At 53.0% G+C, this 19,214-nt stretch overlaps 2 protein-coding genes and 1 long non-coding RNA gene across 3 annotated transcripts; 2 read left to right on the top strand and 1 right to left on the bottom strand.

Moving 5' to 3' along the window:
- The first annotated feature begins 223 nt into the window (after positions 1 to 223).
- SYCN (syncollin) lies at positions 224 to 1,614 on the top strand. The gene is made up of 2 exons (XM_015100209.4): positions 224 to 627; positions 1,448 to 1,614. Exons 1-2 carry the CDS (start codon positions 233 to 235, stop codon positions 1,455 to 1,457), a joined length of 405 nt encoding a protein of 134 aa, XP_014955695.3. The 5' UTR covers positions 224 to 232; the 3' UTR covers positions 1,458 to 1,614.
- A 793-nt stretch (positions 1,615 to 2,407) lies between these two features.
- On the bottom strand, positions 2,408 to 6,696 carry NCCRP1 (NCCRP1, F-box associated domain containing). The gene is made up of 6 exons (XM_027977929.2): positions 6,386 to 6,696; positions 5,369 to 5,431; positions 5,229 to 5,280; positions 4,302 to 4,397; positions 3,560 to 3,698; positions 2,408 to 3,426 (listed from the first exon to the last, which is right to left on the bottom strand). The coding sequence occupies exons 1-6, from the start codon at positions 6,675 to 6,677 to the stop codon at positions 3,286 to 3,288; spliced, it is 783 nt and encodes a 260-aa protein (XP_027833730.1). The 5' UTR covers positions 6,678 to 6,696; the 3' UTR covers positions 2,408 to 3,285.
- Positions 6,697 to 6,724: 28 nt separating this feature from the next.
- LOC121816512 (uncharacterized) lies at positions 6,725 to 8,708 on the top strand. Its single transcript, XR_006056174.2, has 2 exons — positions 6,725 to 7,019; positions 8,454 to 8,708. It is a non-coding gene; the product is annotated as an uncharacterized LOC121816512 (long non-coding RNA).
- The last annotated feature ends 10,506 nt before the right edge of the window (positions 8,709 to 19,214 follow it).

The raw sequence follows: 19,214 nt of genomic DNA, 5'->3' as shown, positions 1-19,214 counted from the left end.
TGTATTCCAAGCCACAGGTCCTGTCATTTGCTGCAATCCGTCTTAAGCAGCTGAGTTTTATGCAAATCAAGTCCGTCCTGTATGCGCGGTTGTGGGTTCTGATGTAGGTTGGGAAGTCTCCCGGCTCCCGGGCGCCCTCGCTTTCCCTCCCCAAGTCCTTATCTCGCAGCTTTTCGCTTCCCACGGGTCGGGCGCATAAAAGCGAGCTGGGGCTCGGCCTCGCAGCGTCACCATGTCCCCGCTGTGCCCACTGCTGCTGACCCTGGCCCTGTTGGCCGTCCCCGGCGTCCGAGGCGCCTGCCCGGCGGCCGCCGACCTGACGAACGCCGACGGGACGCGCACGTGCGCCAAGCTCTACGACAAGAGCGACCCCTACTACGAGAACTGCTGCGCCGGCGCCGTGCTCTCCCTGGAGTCGGGCGCCGACCTGCCCTACCTGCCCTCGGACTGGACGAAAGTCATCTCCTCGATCGTGGTGGGCCAGCGCTGCGAGCTCACCGTGTGGTCCGGTCGCGGCAAGGAGGGCAAGTCGCGCAAGTTCTCGGCCGGTAGCTACCCGCGCCTGGAGGAGTACCGCCGCGGCCTCTTCGGGGACTGGTCCAACGCCATCTCTTCCGTCTACTGCAGGTGCCTGCCCGCCGGCCCCAACACCCAGACCCCTGAGCCTCTGACCCAAACTGAGCGTCCTTAGAACCAGTTCCCGAGGTCCCCCTTCTCCTCCCCCACGCCCCCTTCCCCAAGCCCATGCCCCTTGGATCTCCCAGACCCAACTCTGAGATTCCCAGACTCAATCCAGTCTTCACTCTGGGGGCTCCCCCTCCCACCTCCCTGAACTGCCCACTTGCCTACCCACCAGACGGCTGCACTCTCAGGTGAGTGATCTCTGGTGACCTCCAGCCTAGTCTGGTGATGGGAAGCCATCAACCCCCTCACTTCGAAGCCCCAGAACCAAAGCTAATCCTTCCTCACCCCCCTAGATCATCAGATCCCAGGGCTCTCAGACCCAGCTCTGGGGCTCCCAGATTCTAAACCTGACTGACCCAGACCTCAAGACCCCAGACCTAATTCCAGGAATACCCTGTCTAGCCCTCATGCTCCACTCTTCTCATCAGCATCAGCCTTGGCCCCAGAAACTGGTTCCAGTGCCCCCATTAAGGTTCTGAAGCCTCCAGGCCCAACTTTGGAGGCCCCTGAGCCCACCCTGGACACATATCCAAACTCACAGACCCCGCGGCCCTAGATCCACCCAGGGCACCCTCTAAAACCACCCACCTGCCCCTCTACCCCCAAGAACCCCCAGCCCCAAACTCCCAGGCCAGGATGCCTAGCCCCCGAATTTGGAGCCCAGCCCCAGCCCCTAACCCCATCTCAGGCTTCTAGAATCCCTCCTACCATAAATCTCTGAGGCCCTGGCACCCCCTGGCAATAATTTTCTATTCTGTTGCAGTTGCAAATGATACCTTACGAGATCGCTTATCTCCAGCCCTCACAAAGTGCTGAGCCCCTCACCTGGCCTTGTCCATGGGGTCTGCTGAAGTCTGTAAGACCCAGGAGAACAGAGCTTTCTGCCTGCCCTCATATTGCCTTCCCTGTAATACAGCCTTTATGAAGCCATCTCTGTCTGCCATCTGCTTGTGTTTGGGCCCCAAGTCCACGCAGATGTGGGGTCGGGAACGGAGGAGGGAGCAGGGTGGTCAGGGCTGGGTCAGCCCATAGTACCTGCTGTGGGTGGGGACACATGCATAGACCCTGTGGGGGCACGTGCATGGATTTAGGTGCGCACACATGTGCACATACCCATAGGGCATCTGTGTGACAAGTAATGGTACTGCTGGCTGATTTTTTAAAATATGACCTGTATCAGGTCATGGGATTTCCAGGTGGTGCAGTAGTAAAGAATCTGCCTGCCAGTGCAAGAGATGCAAGGACTGGTTCAGTCCCTGGGTCGGGAAGAGCCCCTGGAGTAGGAAATGGCAACTCATCCCAGTATTCTTGCCTGGAAAATTCCATGGACAGAGGAACCTGGTGGGCTATAGTTCACGGGGTTGCAAAGAGTCGGACATGACTGAGCATGCATGCTGGGTCTTAGCTGAGGCATGTGGGATCTAGTTCCCTGAACAAGGATAGAACCTGGGCCCTCTACATTGGGAGCCCAGAGTCTTAGCCACAGGACTACCAGAGAAGTCACACGGCTGGCTGATTGTTAAACACTGAAATGCTTTCCACACTTTTTGGTGGATAGCCATTTTCTGAATCCCCCCCTCCCCACACCAGATGTTCAGGCCTGCCAGGGACCTCAAGACTCTCTCAGGATTCATACCTACCATGGTAAGAGGCCTTCAAGGACTCTGCCCCATGTAGGTCCAGGGTCTGTTTTGTGATCTGCCCACAGTCCAGGACTCATGGGTTGTGAAATACTTTTAATGCCCCAGGCTCCAACCCATGGAGAACACTTTCATTCTAATTTGCATATTTCTGAAAATTCAAATTTGCAATTTACTACTCCTAAGGATAAGGACCCTTGATGAGTACCTGGGTTTGGGGGCTCTGGAGGAGTAAAAGAGGAGCAATGAGGGGTCTTGGGAGGAGGAGAAGCAGAGGGAAGCTCTGGGGGATGATAACATGGGATTGGAGGGAGGAAGGAAATCTGGGGACATTCTGAGAGTTAAGAGGCATGGGAGAAGAGGGAGGTGAGTAGAGAGGCTACGAGGCCATAAGTTTGGAACATAAGAGATCTGAGGTCAAGGGAGGCACTGGAGATCAAGGATTAGAGGACGTGCAAGTGGGAAATGAACTTGGCGAAGTTCTAAGGAGCAAACACCAGGGAAACAGCATTCCTTGGGCACACGCATTTATTCATTCAGTCAACAAAGGTTTATTGAGCCCCTATTATCTTGTTAAGCACTGACTCAGGAAGAAGTGGCCACTGCCCTCATGCAGAGAGTGCAGCGAAAATCCCAGCCAGCCAGACAGTCAAAGATGTGTGAAGATGTCGAATGAGAAGCCAAGGCCCAGGCAGGATTACGGGGCACAGGAGGTAGTACGTGATCCAGGAGCAGCCAAGGGGACAGGAGGGTATACAGGGAGAATCGGGGTGCTCAGGGAACATGGTGGAGCTTAAGGGTCAGGAGGTACTAAGGGTTAGGGACTTCTAAGGCTTAGGGAGCTGCTAGGGGTTCAGAGAGATGCTAAGATATCAGAAGTGGTAAGGGAATAAGAAGTCGCTGAGGGGTTGGTATCTCGTATCATCATATAAGAGGTCAGGAGGGGCCCAGGGTCAGCCAGTCACTCCCTGAATTGCACAGACACAGAAGAGTCGGTCACCCTCGTCCGCCGCAGCCCACCATGCTCCATCCGGTTCTTGGTCTTGTGCAGGAAGTGGACAAAGCGGACGCCGGGGCCATACTGGCGGAATACGTGGGACACCTGGGGCAGCACCAGGGCCAGGAAGAAGTTCTTATTAGGGACCCACAAGCCCTGCTCTCCTGCCTCCTCCCTCTATGAGGTCTTGGGACACGAAAGCACGTGTGGGGGTGGTGGCCGGGGTAGGGCGTCTCACCTGGATCCAGCGGCCGGGAGGGCCTCTCCCAGAGGTGCGGGGGGCCACATGGTGCTGGGCGATGACTGTGCTGCGGTCAGCCGCCAGCAGCCAGACGTGCAGCTCATACACACACGCGTCCAGCCTGCTGTCCTCGAACCTGGGGTGGGGAGCAGGCCTTCAGCTGCTACCACAGCCCCCGCTCCTGGTATGGTTGCCGTTCCACACACACACCCTCTGGCACCCACTACGTGCACTGGGGCTGGGTGCTGCTTGTGACACGGTGGTGACCAAGACAACCCTACGCCCTGCTCTCATGGGATTAATAATGGTCCAGTAGGGGAGGTGGACATGTCATTAGGAAGCGACAATTAGGCATGGTCAGGGGTGCGATAGGGGACATTCGGGGTACGGGAGCATAATGCATCTGACCCAGCTTAGGAGTGGTCAGGGAAGGCTCCCCGTGGCCTGAGTTCAATTCCTGGTTGAAGAACTGAGATCCTTCAAGCTGTGAGACGCAGCCAAATAGAGGGGGGAGTCCATCTCAAGAAAAGAGGGTGACCAACATCCAAGGAAGAAAGAAGAGGCTCTGGGCTGGAATATTTCAAGAACAGAAAGATTCAGACCAAAAGGGCCAGAGAGATGGAAAGGGCTGGGTCCCCCAGTGGCAGGAGGGTCTCAGGGAGCATGGGGTGAGGCATGCGCTTTGGGGAGCCCACGTGGGCCACCTGGCTGGGCAGGTGGGAGGGGCGGAGGCACGTACCAGTCCATGACCGTGATACGCGGCTGCTCATCGTCCAGTAGCTCCTCCCACAAGCCTTCGGCCAGAAGGTCCACGCACTGCTGCTTCACCGTCCAGCTGTGAGAGAGGGCACGGGGGAGGGCTGCCATCTGCTGGCATTCTCCCAGGTCAACCGGGCCCCCAGAAGTGGAACACCCTGATCGTTGCACCCTCCTAAAGACGTCAAGGGCGCTGGCCTATGGGGGCTGATCAGCCACACAGCACCTCACAGTCTCGGCTCCTATGAGCTTCTCTGAGGGTGATGCATCCTGAACCCTGTGCTGCAGATGGGGAAACCGCGGTGCACGCAGGGAAGTGACTTATCAAGATCGAGCAGCAAAGAAGTGGCGAGCTGAACCCAAGTGCCTGTGACTCGGAGCCCCTGAGTTGCGGCATCCCACCCACAATGCAGAAAGGGGGCCTGGTTTAAAGGCAGACAGCTGGTGGCCTAGGTGACTCTCCCATTCCCACAGAAAGAGGCTGAGTATAGGAACAGTATTAACTGCTAGGCTTCCCTGGCGGTTCAAGCGGTAAAGAATCCGCCGGCAGTGCCGGAGACCCGGGCTGGATCCCTCGGTCGGGAAGATCCCCTGGAGAAGGGAATGGCAACCCACTCCAGTATTCCTGCCTGGAGCATTCCATGAACAGAGGAGCCTGGTGGGCTACCGTCCATGGGGTCGCAAAGAGTTGGACGCGAACTGAGTGACTAAGCACGGCATGGAACACCTACTATGAGCAAACTGGCCAGACCCTATGCCGTGTGTTTTACGGGCATGCTCTTAGGACTCATCCTGTTTACAGAGCCGGAGACAAGGGCCCAGAGAGGTAAACAGAGCTTTTCCAGGTCCCACAGCGAGGGAGGCCAGAAGAGGGAATCAAACGCAGGCCACGTGTGTCCTGGCCACTCACCTGAGGTTCTGCTGGAGTTTCTCAGTCCTGATGTGCCAGCCGCGGAAATTGCCTGGCGGGTGGAGGAGCAACAGATTAGAACTTGCCGCTTCTCCAGGGCCACCCCTTCCGCAGCATGGGGCTAGCCTCCGGGCGCTTACCCAGAGCCTCCAGGGGTTGCTGGGTGGGACCGGTAGGGGGCGCTGGCTCATAAATGTTGATGCCTGAAACGCGCAGGGAAGCGGAGCCTCAGGCGTGCTGAAGCTGCCCTCCTTTCTGCAGTCTCCCCACTCCCTGCCCGCTGGACTCGGCTGGAAGGACGGGAATCAATGCCCCGCCTGCCAGACCAGCCCAGCCAGGCAGCGGGGAGTGAGTCAGGGCCCAGGGAGAGCCCTGAGAATGTCCTGGGGTCAGAGGGCCAGTGCTCGGAGGGGGAGGGCGTTGTGGCGAGAGGGGAGGAACAGAGGGAGAAAGAGAGAGAGGAACCAGGAAAAAGAGAGAGAACATGGGAGGAGGGAGATAGCTCCAGGAGATAGTGAAGGACAGGGAAGCCTGGCGTGCTGCAGTCCACGGGGTCGCAAAGAGTTGGAATGACTGAGCGACGGAACGGTAACATGGGAGGAGGGTCGGAGAGATACAGGGTGAGACAGACCCTGTGAGAGATAGAGACACAAGATGTAGAAAGAGACAGAGATGCAAGTGAGACAAAGACACGCTGAGAGAAAAAGGGACCGAGAAGGAAGTGCTAGAATGCACGGCTGCTCGGTCGCTCAGGCGTGTCAGATTCTTTGCGACCCCATGGATTGGAGCCCACTAGGCTCCTCTGTCCATGGGATTCTTCAGGCAAGAATACTGGAGTGGGTTGCCATGCCCTCCTCCAGGGGATCTCCCCTACCCAGGGATCGAACCTGCGTCTCCTGCATCTCCTACAGTGCAGGTGGATTATTTACCGCTGTGCCACTGTGGGGGGGGGGGGGGGGAAAGCCCCAGAGAAGGACGCAGAGAAATAAAAACACAGAGGGAGACATCAAGAGACAGAGACCGAGAGCAGAGTAAGAGAGACAAGAAAGCAAAGAGAAGACGAGACCGACGGTCTAGGTGAGCGAGCCCGCGGGAAGGAGACGGAGGCGTGGCGGCCTCCGGGCTGCTCCAGCTTCGCGCAGACCATCGCCCCGCACCTTCGGGGTTGGGCGAGCGCAGTAGGTTGCGGTAGAGCGGCCGCCGCAGGAAGAGCAGCTTCCAGGTGAGGCGAGGGGGCAGCTCCAGGCTCCCTCTCGGCGGCGCCCACTCTTGCAGCAGCAGCTGCCGCGCGTGGGCCTCGGTTGGCGACTCGGGCGCAGGGAGCCCGGGGGTCTCAGGGGCCGCGGGCGAAGGCGGCGACGGAGGCGGGGGCGGCGACGCTGGCTCCTGGGGGCTCGCGGGCTCCTCCATCCCGCTGCCGAGCTCCGGTCCTTCCCGCACCTTCTCCATCGCTCGGGTCTGGGTGACTGTCCCGGCTCTTCCGCAGGGTTCGGGGTGAACCCGGGGCGGGAGAGGGCGGAGCGCCTCGACTGGCTTTTAAGTAGAGGGGTGTGTTGGGGGAAGGATCCGGGCTCCCAGGCCCTCCTCCCTAGGGCTGGGGAGCCCAGGTCCCAGCCCCTCCTTCTCCCAGCCTGCAGAAGTCCGGGTCCCAGCCCAGCTGGGTTTCCCAAGCCTCCTGCTCCAGTTTCCCCAGACATCAGCCCTGGAGAGGGGTGTGACCGAGGCGCTAATGCCAGGGCTCGGCTCTCTAATGAGGCCCATCCACCTCGTTAACATCCCGCGTGGCTGGAGGTAAGCTTAATTAATGAAGCCCCCTGTCTCCCCCCCCCCGCCCCCCCCCCCGCAACCTCCCCGTCAGCTGAGCGTGCTGTAAGGGGTGGGGGTGGGAGGGGAGTCCCGCCTCTGATTGTTCCTCCTCTGCCCTCACTGGGACACAAACTTGGGACCTAAAATTTCTTGTCCCGGAAGCATAGTGGGGTGGGGTGGGGGAGAGAGAGAGACCCAGAGAGACTCTGAGCTAGAGATGGGGAGTCACAGAGATGGGGGACCCGAGGGAGACACTGAGATAGTGTCAGAAAGGGTGCCTTGCATCTCTTCCTGGGGTTGGGCAGGCGGTGCAGGCTGGCCAAACCTCCTCCCTGGGAGGTCATAGGGAGTTTGGGGTCAGGGCTGGAGCAATGGCGGGGGCAGGAGGTCGGGGGTGTGGAGGCAGTGGGGTGGCAGATGAACCTGAAGGGCCGGATGCCCACGCCCACATTCTGCCCTTGCCACATCCCACAGCCTGCCCAGGTAAGCACAGGCTCAGTCCCACATAAGTTACCAGTAACAAGCGCTACAGTGAGTGCTTTCTGCTTGCTAGATGCTGTCCTAAGCTTTTACAAGTTCATTTCATCCCCTAACAACGTAGGTGCTACTATTACGGGCATTTTATATGTAAAGAAAAGATAATAGTGAATGATTATGGAGTTGCGCGCCAGCCACACACACCCCAGCATCCAGCTTGCACACCAAGCCTGAGTAGGGAGCTGCTGTCATCCCCATTTCACAGATGAAAAACCAGAGGGCTCCCTCACAGGCCTGGTCCCACACCACCCCAGATAACCCCATACGCTTCCCGCCCCAGATTCCCGCAAGATGCTGACAGACACATTAGGCAGACATATGGACTGGAGCTCACACCCAAATGATGATGCTCGTGTAATTAACGCCTGTGTGCCAGGCATTGTTCTAAATTCTTTAGGTGGAGTAATTAATTTAATCTCCACATCTTCCATAGGAAATAGGTACTATTGTTATATCCATTTTGTAGACTTCTACTTTTGTAGAAGTCTCCATAACTGAGAGTAGAAGTCTCAGTTACTGAGACTCAGAGAGGTCTAGTAACTCACCCAAGGTTGCACAGCTGCTATGTGGCAAATTGGACATGGAGTTTCATGCGATACACAGGGATACAGATTCAAATTACCCCCAGAGACAGTGGCTCACACAGAAACAGATGGGAGAACATAGTTACATTTATTGAGTGTCTGCCTTTAACTCATTAAGTCTTACAACAACCCTGGAAGGTGGGGACGGGTAATAGTTCCTCCATTGACTGGGGAACTGAGAGGCAAGAGGTGAACTGACCTATCTTAGGAAAGCTGGGAATTAGCCAGGGACCTGAGGGGAGGAAGGACTCACAGAATGGGACAAACTAACTTATGTGCAGTATCCCTGCTCACCCAGAAGTCTTCAGGAGGTTTCCAAATACCTGCAGAGCCCGTGGTCCACGCATAACTGGAGACACTCCCACCGCCACTGCAAGCGCACAGACCCACACCCATGCCTGGCTGCCGGCCTGTCTTCATCGGAGGAGGAGGAAAGGACACAGTCAAGAGGAAGAGTGTCTGTCTAGTGGAGTCAGAGCTGTCCCCAGGTCAGAATCCAGGGCAGGGAGTGGCTTAGAGCCAGAGACCAAAAAAAAAAAAAAAGGGCAGGAAATCTGTAGAATGAGGATCAACACCCCTCCTCTGTTTGCCCCCTCCTGCCATGGTGTCCACATTATCTCACTCCTGGGGGCCTCAGCCCCTTCTCTTACACACACACACACACACACACACACACACACACACACACACACACGGGCCACAGTCAAAGGGGTCTTATGAAAGGTTAAACACAGGTAGTCACTCCCCCGCTTAAGCCTGCCATGGTGCCCCAGTGCCCTTAGGGGAAAAAGCCCAGCTCTCTGCCAGCGCTCGAGGCCCTGGATTTCTGGTCCCTGTTCTCGCCCACCTCAGGGATTTTGCTCAGAAAGTTCTTTCTACCCAGAATGCCCTTCTGTCTCACCCATATCCTCATACCACATGATCCCCAAACTTTAGGGCTCACCAGATTCACCCAGGGAACTTACTTTAAATGTGTATCTTCAGGCTTCCCTTGGCAGTCCAGTGGTTAAGATTGGCACTTTCAATGCAAGGGGCATGGGTTCGATCCCTGGTCAGGGAACTAAGATCCCACATGCCTCATGGTATGGCCAAAAGAAAAAAAAAAAAAGTGTATTTTCAAACCTTACGCCCAGGAGTCTAATTCAGTCCCTGCAGACCCCAGAATCTGAAATTTTAGAAACACCCACCCTATCACTCCATACTATGAGAAGTATTTTTGCTTAAATCTGAGCAATCCAGGAGCCATACAGAGCCAAGTGTCTCTCAACACTAGATCTCCAGTGTCTCCTTTCTTCACCTTCTGATCAGCAAAGGTCCCAGTGTGGGGACTCAAGCTCCAAAACAGTGATCTAGAATCAAAGAAAGCAGGTTGATGGTTGCCTGGGCTGTAGGGCAGAGGGGTGGCCTTTCTGGGGTGAGAAAAAAGCTTTATCTTAATTGTGGTGGTAGTTATATGGGAGTATACACCTGCCAAAATTCACCAAACTATATCTTTAGAATGGGTGTGTGTAGGGGGGGGGGTGACTTCCCTGGTGGTCCAATGGTTAGGAATCCGCTTGCCAGTGCAGGGGACATGGGTTACATCCCTGGTCTGTGGTCTGAGAAGATCCCACATGTCTGGGAGCAACTAAGCCTAAGCACCGCAAATACTGAGTCTGTGCTCTAGAGATCCTGCTCCGCAACAAGAGAAGCCAGTGCAATGAAAAGCCTGAGCACAGCAGCAAAGACCCAGTGTGACTGAAAGAAAAAAAGGGTTTAGGGACTTCCCTGGTGGTCCAGTGGTTAAAACTTCATGCTGCAATGCAGGGGGCAAAGGTTCAACCCCTGGTTGGGGAACTAAGATCCTATATTCAGCCAAAAATAACAATAATAATTTTTTTTAAATTAATGGGTGTATTTTCTTGTATGTAAATTATATCCCAGTAAAAAAAAGCCAAAAGGACATGGCAGTCCTGATACAGACAGGAAATAGCAACACACCTCCCTGCCCCGCCCTTGGTTGCTCAATGATGTCTGACTGTTTGCAGTCCCATGGACTGTATCCTGCCAGGCTCCTCTGTCTATGGGATCTCCCAGGCAAGAATACTGGAGTAGGTTGCCGTTTCCATCTCCAGGGCATCTTCCTGACGCAGTGATTGAACCCTTGTCTCTTGCATCTCCTGTATTGGCAGGCAGATTCTTTACCACTAGCCACAAGGCTATTGGGTGAAAAAGGCAAGATGTATTCTTTCAACAAATACTTATTAAACATCCACAGTGTCCAATCCCTCTGTGTTGGTGATATAATGGTGGAAGAACAGATTCCTATCCCTGTGCGGCTTCCTTGTGGGAGGAGGGATGGACTTCAGCAATTTAAGAATTTCTTTCTTTCTTTCTTTCTTTTATTGGCCAAGTCATTGGGCTCGTGGGATCTTAGTTTCTTGACCAGGGATTGAACCTGCACCTTAATGTGCACGGGGTCCTAACCACTGAACCACCAGAGAATTCCCTCAATGAGTAACTAATGAACGAGCAGCACTAAATGCTCTGATGGTGAAAAAGGTTGTAATGACAGGGAAAAGGAGTGGGTAGGAAGCCCGTTTTAGCTGAGGTGGTCAGGGAGGGCTTCTTGGAGGAGGTGACATTTGAGCAAAGACCTGAAAAGGAGGCAACAGCAAGTGTAAAGGCTCTAAGGTAGGACCAGGAGTGGTGGGTTTGGGGAACAGGAGGGAGGCCAGTGTGGCTGGAATGGAGGGAGCGCAGGGGAGATGAGATCAGATAGAGCATTGTGGGGAACAGCTCTGTAGGATTTATCTAAGTGTAATAAATTCACAGTGAAACTGCGGGGAAAGTTTCAGCTGGGAAGTGATGAACTAATCTCTAGCTGAGTGTGGGCAGAGGGTGCAGGAAACCAATAAGGAAGGAGCTGGGGGTGGACAAGACCAGAATGGCGCCATGGAGTGACTGCTGGGTCGAGAACGGATTGAATATCTTTGTTGATTTGACAGAGAGGAAAGGCTTGATTGGCCTTGAGGGCTGAGCAATGGGCAGAAGAAGGTGGTACCGTTTGCAGAGAGGGGAAGATGAGGCCAGAACAGGATTGACGGTGAGGAGGAAGCAGGAAGCAGTATTCTATCTCAGATGTCAGTCATTGTTGTTGCTTAGTCCCCAAGTTGTGTCCAACTCTATTACGACCTTATGGCCTGTGGCCCACCAGGCTTCTCTGTCACTGGGATTTCCCAGGCAAGAATACTGGAGTGGGTTGCTACACAAACCCATGTGTCCTGCACTGGCAGGAGGATTCTTTACCACTGAGCCACCTGGGAAGCCCCAGATGTCAGTACCGGACATCTAAAGGGGCAATACTGGGGACAGGGGCAGCTGGATGTACAAGGCAGAGTTCAAAGACAGGTATCAGGGCTGAGACACAAATCTGAGAGGCATCACCATGTCAACACCTGAGGAACAGAATGAGATGATAAAAACAACAGTAACAGCAATCGTGGAGCAGTTACTGTGTGCCTGGCACTATGTGCTCCATGTCTATTAAATCAAACGCACCCTGGAAGGTAGGGATTATCATTAAACCAACTTTACAGATGAAGAAACTGAGGCACAGAGAGGTGAAGTGTCTTACCCAAGGTCACACAGCCAGAAAGTGGCAGAGCTGGGATTGGAACCTCTGCTGTCTGGCCCCAGAGTCTGCATCCCCTGCAAGGGTGGCCCAGGTTAGGGCCTAAGCTCCTTTTGCATCTTGATCCTTCTCACCAGCCATCTGGTGAGTCATCTCTGCTCTCCTGAAACCCTTCCCGGCTCCCCAGACTCTCCCCTACCCCAGATTCTGGTTTGCAGCCCCACTTCTAAGTCGTTGAGTTGGTCCCAGTTTACCTCATCCCCGTCTCTGTCCCTTTCGTTACATCCCGGCATCTCTGAATTCTACACATAAGATTCTGAGTTCTCAGAAGCGGCCAGGGGGAAGCCTGGGTGGGCTCTGTCTTCTGCCCCAGGTGGGAAGTCGAGCTGGAGCCCGCTGCTCCGTCTGCCCCATCACACGGTGGATTCGTCTCTTAGGGCTGCCTCAGCATATTAGCACATGTGTGGTGGCTTACAAAACAGATCTATTCTCTAATGGCTCTAGAAGCCAAAAGTCTGAAATCAAGTTGGCAGGTGGCAACGCCTCAGAGGGGCTAGGAAGGATGCCTTTCTCGCCTCTCCCAGCTCCCAGTGGTGCCAGCATTCCTTGGCTTGTGGTCAAATCACTCCTGTCCCTGCCTGCATGGTCACATGGCCTTCCTTCACTCTCATTTCCTTGTGTCTCACTCCTTTAAAAAAATTATTTCTTTTGGCTGCATCGGTCTTAGTTGTGGCACAAGGGCTCTGTAGTTGTGGTGCAGGCGCTGGAGTTTGTGGGCTCAGTGGTTGTGGCGTTCAGCTGCTCTGCGGCACGTGGGATCCTAGTTCCCCAACCAGGGATGGAACCCATCCCTGCAGTGGAACTGTGGAGTCTTCCCCACCGGACCTCTAGCGAAGCCCCCACCCCCAGTCTCTGATTCGATGGTTCTGGGGTGGACCCAAGAGGCAATGCTGTGCTGCTGGTCTGGGCTCCCTCACCAAGAACCACTGTCCTAGTGGTGAGGAGCGGAAGGCTGCCTGCGTTCAGCAGTCCTCACCCTTACCCTGTGTGTTCTTGGGCAAAGGACTTGCCTTCTTTCCAAAGCTTAGCTTCTCATCTGTAAAATGGGTCTATCTCCTCCCCACGGTGCTATGTGAGGTGGTCCACACTTTCCTCTTCACCCACCGTAAGTCCTGTATTTTTGCTGGTCCTTGAGCCGCCAACTTCCTTCCACCTCAGGACCTTTGAATATGCCTCGCCTTCTGCCTACAAGGTCTTCCACTCCGTGCCTCCTCCTTCCTCTCCATTCAAATGTCATCTCTTCCTCAGGCACACACCCCTCTTCCTTTATTCTGTCTAACAAAGCGTCTCAGTGATTGTCCCTATTGGTTCATATAAAGCCACTTGGGCGCTCCCCCACCAGGTCAGCTTCCTAGACCCTGCTCTCCTCTGTCACCACAGCCCATTCTTTCCTTCTCGAACTTCGTGTGGTCTTTAAATACCTATGAGTATATGGGTATGTTCACCTGGTCATGAACTGTGTCACCTGGTGAGAATGTCAACCTCACCAGGGCAGGGCCTTGGGTGGGGGTTTGTTATTTGTCCCCAGCTCAGGGTTGACACAAACTGGTTGCTCTGTTTGTTGAGCAGGGAGGGCAAGAAGGCTGGGTCCCCAACAGGAGGACGAGGCTCTGTCTAGCCCAGAACCACATCCAACCTGCTTCAGTCTAGCTTCCCATGACTCCTGATGAAAAACCAGTATCACCCCCAGGAGTGCCAGTTGGGCCCAGGGTCCAATCCTGCTGGTACAGAGAAAGAAAGGGTGGGGGTGGGCACCAGGGCACCAGGGCTTGGACCAGCAGATGGTGGCTTCTCCACCAGGACTGCAGAGGATGGGAGAGCCCAGCCAGGTCAAGAGAAGCGTGAGGGTGGGAGAAAGGTGTGCTGGGAGGGGTACCACATCCCCAGAGAGAAACCACTGGGCTCTGAGGTGGGGACATGTGTTGGGCCAGCTTCACCTTGTAGGGGGCCACAGAGAGGCGGGATGAGTTGGGAGATAACAGGAGGGAAACAAGATGGGATGGAGGGAGAGAAAAAGGAAGACAAGGGAAGCTGGTAAGGAGGAAAACAAAGAGAGACAGAGATGAGGATGGAGACAGAAGGAAAGAAAGGCAGAGAAGTCTAGAGAGGCTGAAGCAGAGAGGCAGACAACAGAGATGCTTATGGAGACTGGAATGGAGTTGACCAAATCCAGGGAAGGATCCAGAAGGTCAGAGATATCCAGAAGGCATCACCTGGGGGCAGCGGGCGGGTGGGAGTCCAGGGGCAGGCAGGGGAGGGGGCAAGATAAATTTGCCAGATAGAAAGTACGTGCAAGGTCTCTCCTGTGGCATTGCTTAGGAAACCACCGCAAGCTCCCTGAACGTCCATCAGCAGAGGCTGTTCCAGTGAAATCAGGGTTCATATGCACCACGGAATACTACTGAGCCATCACCATGGGCAAGGTTGCTTAGGTACCCCACCTGGGACCGACCACCAGAATACACCGTTAGGTCGCAATTAGAAGGATGTGCACATTTGGTGAACGTTTGTGCAAGGTAAAATATACGCCAGTAAACGCATGTAGGTATTTCTAGGTACGCACATACATTTCTGGAAGGAGATGCAAGAAACTTGTCTCGGTGGCTGCCTTGGGGGACGGGGACCCTGGGGCAGGGCATGTGGAGGAAGGAAGGTTGACTTTGCAATTTAGTCTCTTTGGAATCTTTTATATTTTGAACCATGGGCTTCTGTTACCTGTTCAAATACTCAACACGATTAAATGGCAGAATAAGAGAGATAGAAAGTTGGGGATAAAGGTGTAGAGAAGAGAGGGGGAGGAGAAGAAAGGAAGAGAGAGTTTAATTCTGTCTAACCCTGTGGTCCCCAGACTTCTGCAGACACCTTTGGTCAACCTGGAAAAGGCTGTGAGCTGGCCCCAACCCCCAAGCAACAGGTCAGGACCCTGTTTGCTGCCCTGTCTTGTCCCCTGCTCCAGCCCAACACCTCTCAGCGTTTTCCAAGAACAGCCATCTCTCTTCTGGAGTCTCTTTTTGGGGGTCTGGCCTAGTTTGGTTGACTGCAGCCCCAGAAGACAGAGGCTGACCCTTTCCTGCTCAGACCTGTGGTCCCTCAGGTGCAGAAGGGAGAGAGTCTCAGTCTTCAGGAGGCTGTGGCATGGTGATGGCTTTGAACCCTGCCTTGACCACTTTCTTGCTGTGTGACCTCAGGCTGGTAACTCGGAGTCTCTGTTCCACAGGGTCCCAGCTGTAAAACAGGACAAGGAAGGTACTTCCTCAGAGGGCTGCTAGGAAGGTTGGTGAGCCTGGAGAGTTAGTCACTCAGTTGTATCTGACTCTTTGCAACCCCAAGGACTATAGCCCACCTGGCTCCTCTGTCCTTGGGATTCTCCAGGCAAGAATACTGGAGTGGGTTGCCATGCCCTTCTCCAGGGCATCTTCCTGACCCAGGGATCAAACCTGGATCTCCTTTAATGCAGGTGGATTCTTTATTGCCTAAGCCACTGGGAAAGCCCTAGGAGGACTGGGGTTGCCATTATGAATTGCCACACACTGGGGTGGCTTGAAACAGCATAAACGTATTCTCTCATGGTTCTGGAAGCAGAGAGTCTGAAGTCAAGGTGTCAGCAAGGACTTGCTCCCTCTGGAGCTTTAGGAGGAGATTTTTCTGCCTCTTTCAGCTTCCGGAGGCTGCTGGTGTGGTTTTACTCATGGCTGTAGGACTCTAATCTCTGCCTGTCTTCACAAGGCCTTCATGGGTGTCTCAAATTTCCCTGTTTTTTTTTCTTATAAGGACATTTGTCACTGGTTTTAGGGCCCACCCAGATAAGCCAGGAAGATCTCACCTCAAGGTCCTTAATCACATCTCAAAGTCCCCTTTTCCAAATAAGGTCACACTTACAGGTTCCATGGGGACGTATCTGGTTTTTTTCTTTTTTGGGGTTGGTGGGGGAAGAGGGGAACACTATTCAAGCCTCTACAGGGTTAAATGAGGTAACACTAGGAACTCAGCAAAGCGCTGGACACCGTAAGGTTTTGATGAATGCTAACTATTCCCTCGATTTTGCTTGGCCCACATGATACTGTTAAATGTTTTTAATTAGTGACCTACTTTGAGATTCAAGGACTTTCACACGAACATGGGGATTTCTTGAGGAAAATCAGAACATTTGGCATCATCAGACCAAACTTCTGCAAGGCTGTGGAGCCCTGAGAAGTCACTGACCTTCGAAGGGACCTGTGTGTGGCCACTTCCTCCCCCTGCCCCATGTCATTTGCCTGGCCCTGGGGTGTCGGAGTCAGAACGTCCTGCTCACTGTTGCAGCCTCTCTGCCCAGCCTGAGGCCTGGCTCAGAAAGTCAATGAGGGCATCCTTGGTGCCTCAGTGGTAAAAAAAAAAAAAAAAAAAAAAAAATCCGCTGCTAACGCAGGAGACCAGTTCGATCTCTAGTCTGGGAAGATCCCACATGCCGAGGAGCAACTAAGCCCACGTGCCACAACTACTGAGCCTGTGCCCTAGAGCCCGGCAGCCACAACTACTGAAGCCCGTGGGCCCTAGAGCTCGTGCTCTGCAGCAAGAGAAGACACCACAATGAGAAGCCTGCACACCACAGCTGGAGAGTAGCCCCCGTTCAATGCAACTAGAGAAAAGTCAAGGCAGCAAGAAAAACCCAGCACAGCCATAAATAAATAAACAATCTTTTTTTAAAGAAGAAAGCCCATGAGGGACTCACGGCTTTAGGCCTGGCCGTTGTAGGCCATGTGACCTCAGTCTCCTCATCTGTGAAATGGGGGAAGGTGTGGAATGATTCCTTGGCCTTTCCCCTGTGGGACGTGGCGGGAGGCAGGCACGAAGTTTGAGGTCAACAATGACTTACAGTGGCAGATAAACTGCCATTCTCATTCCTGGCTGCATGTTAGAATCTCCTGGATAATTCTCATTTTAAATACCTGTAACCAGACCCCAACCCACACCAAAGGGGGTTGCCCTTTGCTTACAAAACAGACCTTCATTGTGGCCTTCAAGGCCTTTATTCCTCCCAAGACCTCTCTCTTCTTTCATTCCTTCCTCTATGCCCCTCCTTTCCCCCATTCTTCTCATGGGAGTCATCCTATTGTGCGAACAAGTCTCTTTTTTGGTCTTGCAAAATGTTGCTGTTTAGTTGTGTCCAACTCTTTTGGGATCCCATAACTTTAGCCCACCAGGCTCCTCTGTGCGTCGAATTTCCCAGGCAGGGATACTGGAGTGAGTTGCCATATCCTTCTTCAGGGGATCTTCCTGACCCAGGGATCAAACCCAAGTCTCCTGCATTGGCAGGCGGGTTTGTTACCACTGAGCCACCTGGGAAGCCAGGATTATTTTATATACACAATTTTTGATTTGCAGACTTGGTTGGCTTGGCTTTTTGCTATGGGCACAGGTGGGCCCTGGCTCCTGCTGATGTCGCAGGAACCTTGCCTTGTGCCCTCAGCTCCCACATAAATACTGCTGCCGCGAACATCCTTGGGCACGCCCCCTCACGGTCCCAAGAGAGAATTTCTTCCGGAAGTCACCCAAGAGTGGAATTGTTAGGAGATTCGTACTTGCAGCACTTCATTTGACTAAGCCAGACATTAATTTTTACCAGATTCATAGTGTTAAAATGACAGCTCATTGTTAAATTTTGCTTTTTTTTTTTTTTGTAAATGTTTATTATTATTTGCGGCACTGGGTCTCAGTTGCAGCGCTTGAGATCTGTCTTCACTACAGCACATATGATCTTTAGTTGCAGCAAGTGGCCTCTTTTTTCTGCTGCAGCATGGAAAGTTACTCGCGGCATGCGGGATATATTAACAATTCCCTGACCTGGACCCCCTGCATTCTGAGCTCGGAGTCTTAGCCACTGGCCCACCAAGGAAGTCCCTGGAATTTGTGTTTGTCTGATTACTAATGAGTTTGAGCACCTGTGCACATCCTTGTTGCTTTTTGGAATTTTTTTCTTCGTTGCTTGTTTATACCATCGTGTATGCCCCTTTTTTCTGTAAGGAATGCTCTTTTTCTTGTTTAAAAAATATATCGTAAAGATGTTAGGATTTGCAAATATTTTCTCCCATTCTGAAACCCAGTACATTTGCCCATTTTGTCCTTCCATGAACAAAATAAATTTTGGCATAATCAAACTGATATTTTTTCCTTTGTAATTTATTCCTTTGGGGTTTTCAGAAGTCCTTCTCTGCCCCTAGGTTATCAATTATTTTCTTCCATCAACTTTATAGTTGACCTTTCATGGTGATGTTTAATCCAGCTAGAGAAACACTGTCCGATAAACTAAGGTAATAGTTTTCACATCTCTAATGTGTAATTCTCAGCCACTGGCCAGAAGCAGCAACTGAACGTCTGAAATGTGGGTAGTGCAACAGAGACTAAATATTTAATTTTATTTCAATTTAAAAGTAAATAAGCACATGTGAATAGCGGCTACTGCCCTGCACAGTACCGACCTCAGGTTCCCTTGTGTTGTATTTGGTAAGGAGTCAGGTTTTTTTCCATCAGCTCAGTTGCTCAGCTGTGTCCAACTCTTTGCGACCCCATGGACTGCAGTGCACCAGGCCTCCCTGTCCATCACCAACTCCTGGAGTTCACCCAAACTCTTGTCCACCGAGTCGGTGATGCCATCCAGCCATCTCACCCTCTGTCGTCCCCTTCTCCTCCTGCCCCCAAACCCTCCCAGCATCAGAGTCTTTTCCAATGAGTCAACTCTTCGCATGAGGTGGCCAAAGTATTGGAGTTTCAGCTTTAGCATCAGTCCTTCCAAAGAACACCCAGGACTGATCTCCTTTAGAATGGACTGGTTGGGTCTCCTTGCAGTCCAAGGGACTCTCAAGAATCTTCTCCAACACCACAGTTCAAAAGCATCAATTCTTCGGCGCTCAGCTTTCTTCACAGTCCAACTCTCACATCCATACATGACCACTGGAAAACCATAGCCTTGACTAGACGGACCTTTGTTGGCAAAGTAATGTCTCTGCTTTTCAATATGCTATCTAGGTTGGTCATAACTTTTCTTCCAAGGAGTAAGCGTCTTTTAATTTCATGGCTGCAATCACCATCTGCAGTGATTTTGGAGCCCCCCCAAAATAAAGTCTGACACTGTTTCCACTGTTTCCCCATCTATTTCCCATGAAGTGATAAGATGAACCAATTTCCTCAACACTGTTATTAAACTATCTGTTCCCCCCGCCCCTCATCCGTTTGCTCTTGCGTACACTTGGGTCTGCCTCTGAGTTTTCTGGCGTGAAGCCTGGCGCACCTAGTGAACAGCAAGATCTTGTAGTGACAGAAGTTTTAGACACACAGCCGCCCAGAATAAAGACTACATTTCCCAACAGCCTTTGCTTCTGGGCGTGGCCGTGTGACTTACTCAGGCCA

The sequence above is a fragment of the Ovis aries genome, chromosome 14 (assembly GCF_016772045.2).
Source record: "Ovis aries strain OAR_USU_Benz2616 breed Rambouillet chromosome 14, ARS-UI_Ramb_v3.0, whole genome shotgun sequence".
NCBI lineage: Eukaryota > Metazoa > Chordata > Mammalia > Artiodactyla > Bovidae > Ovis > Ovis aries.
This window is presented reverse-complemented; position numbering and strand designations above follow the sequence as displayed.

Bases quoted from the DNA above. Each gene is read 5' to 3' on its own strand.
- SYCN (XM_015100209.4), top strand. From the start codon at position 233: ATGTCCCCGCTGTGCCCACTGCTGCTGACCCTGGCCCTGTTGGCCGTC.
- NCCRP1 (XM_027977929.2), bottom strand. From the start codon at position 6,677: ATGGAGAAGGTGCGGGAAGGACCGGAGCTCGGCAGCGGGATGGAGGAG. The intron at 5,432-6,385 runs GTGCGGGGCGAT...TGCGCGTTTCAG, and splicing joins GCGCTCGCCCAACCCCGAAG to GCATCAACATTTATGAGCCA. The intron at 4,398-5,228 runs GTGAGTGGCCAG...CCTCTCTCACAG, and splicing joins AAACTCCAGCAGAACCTCAG to CTGGACGGTGAAGCAGCAGT.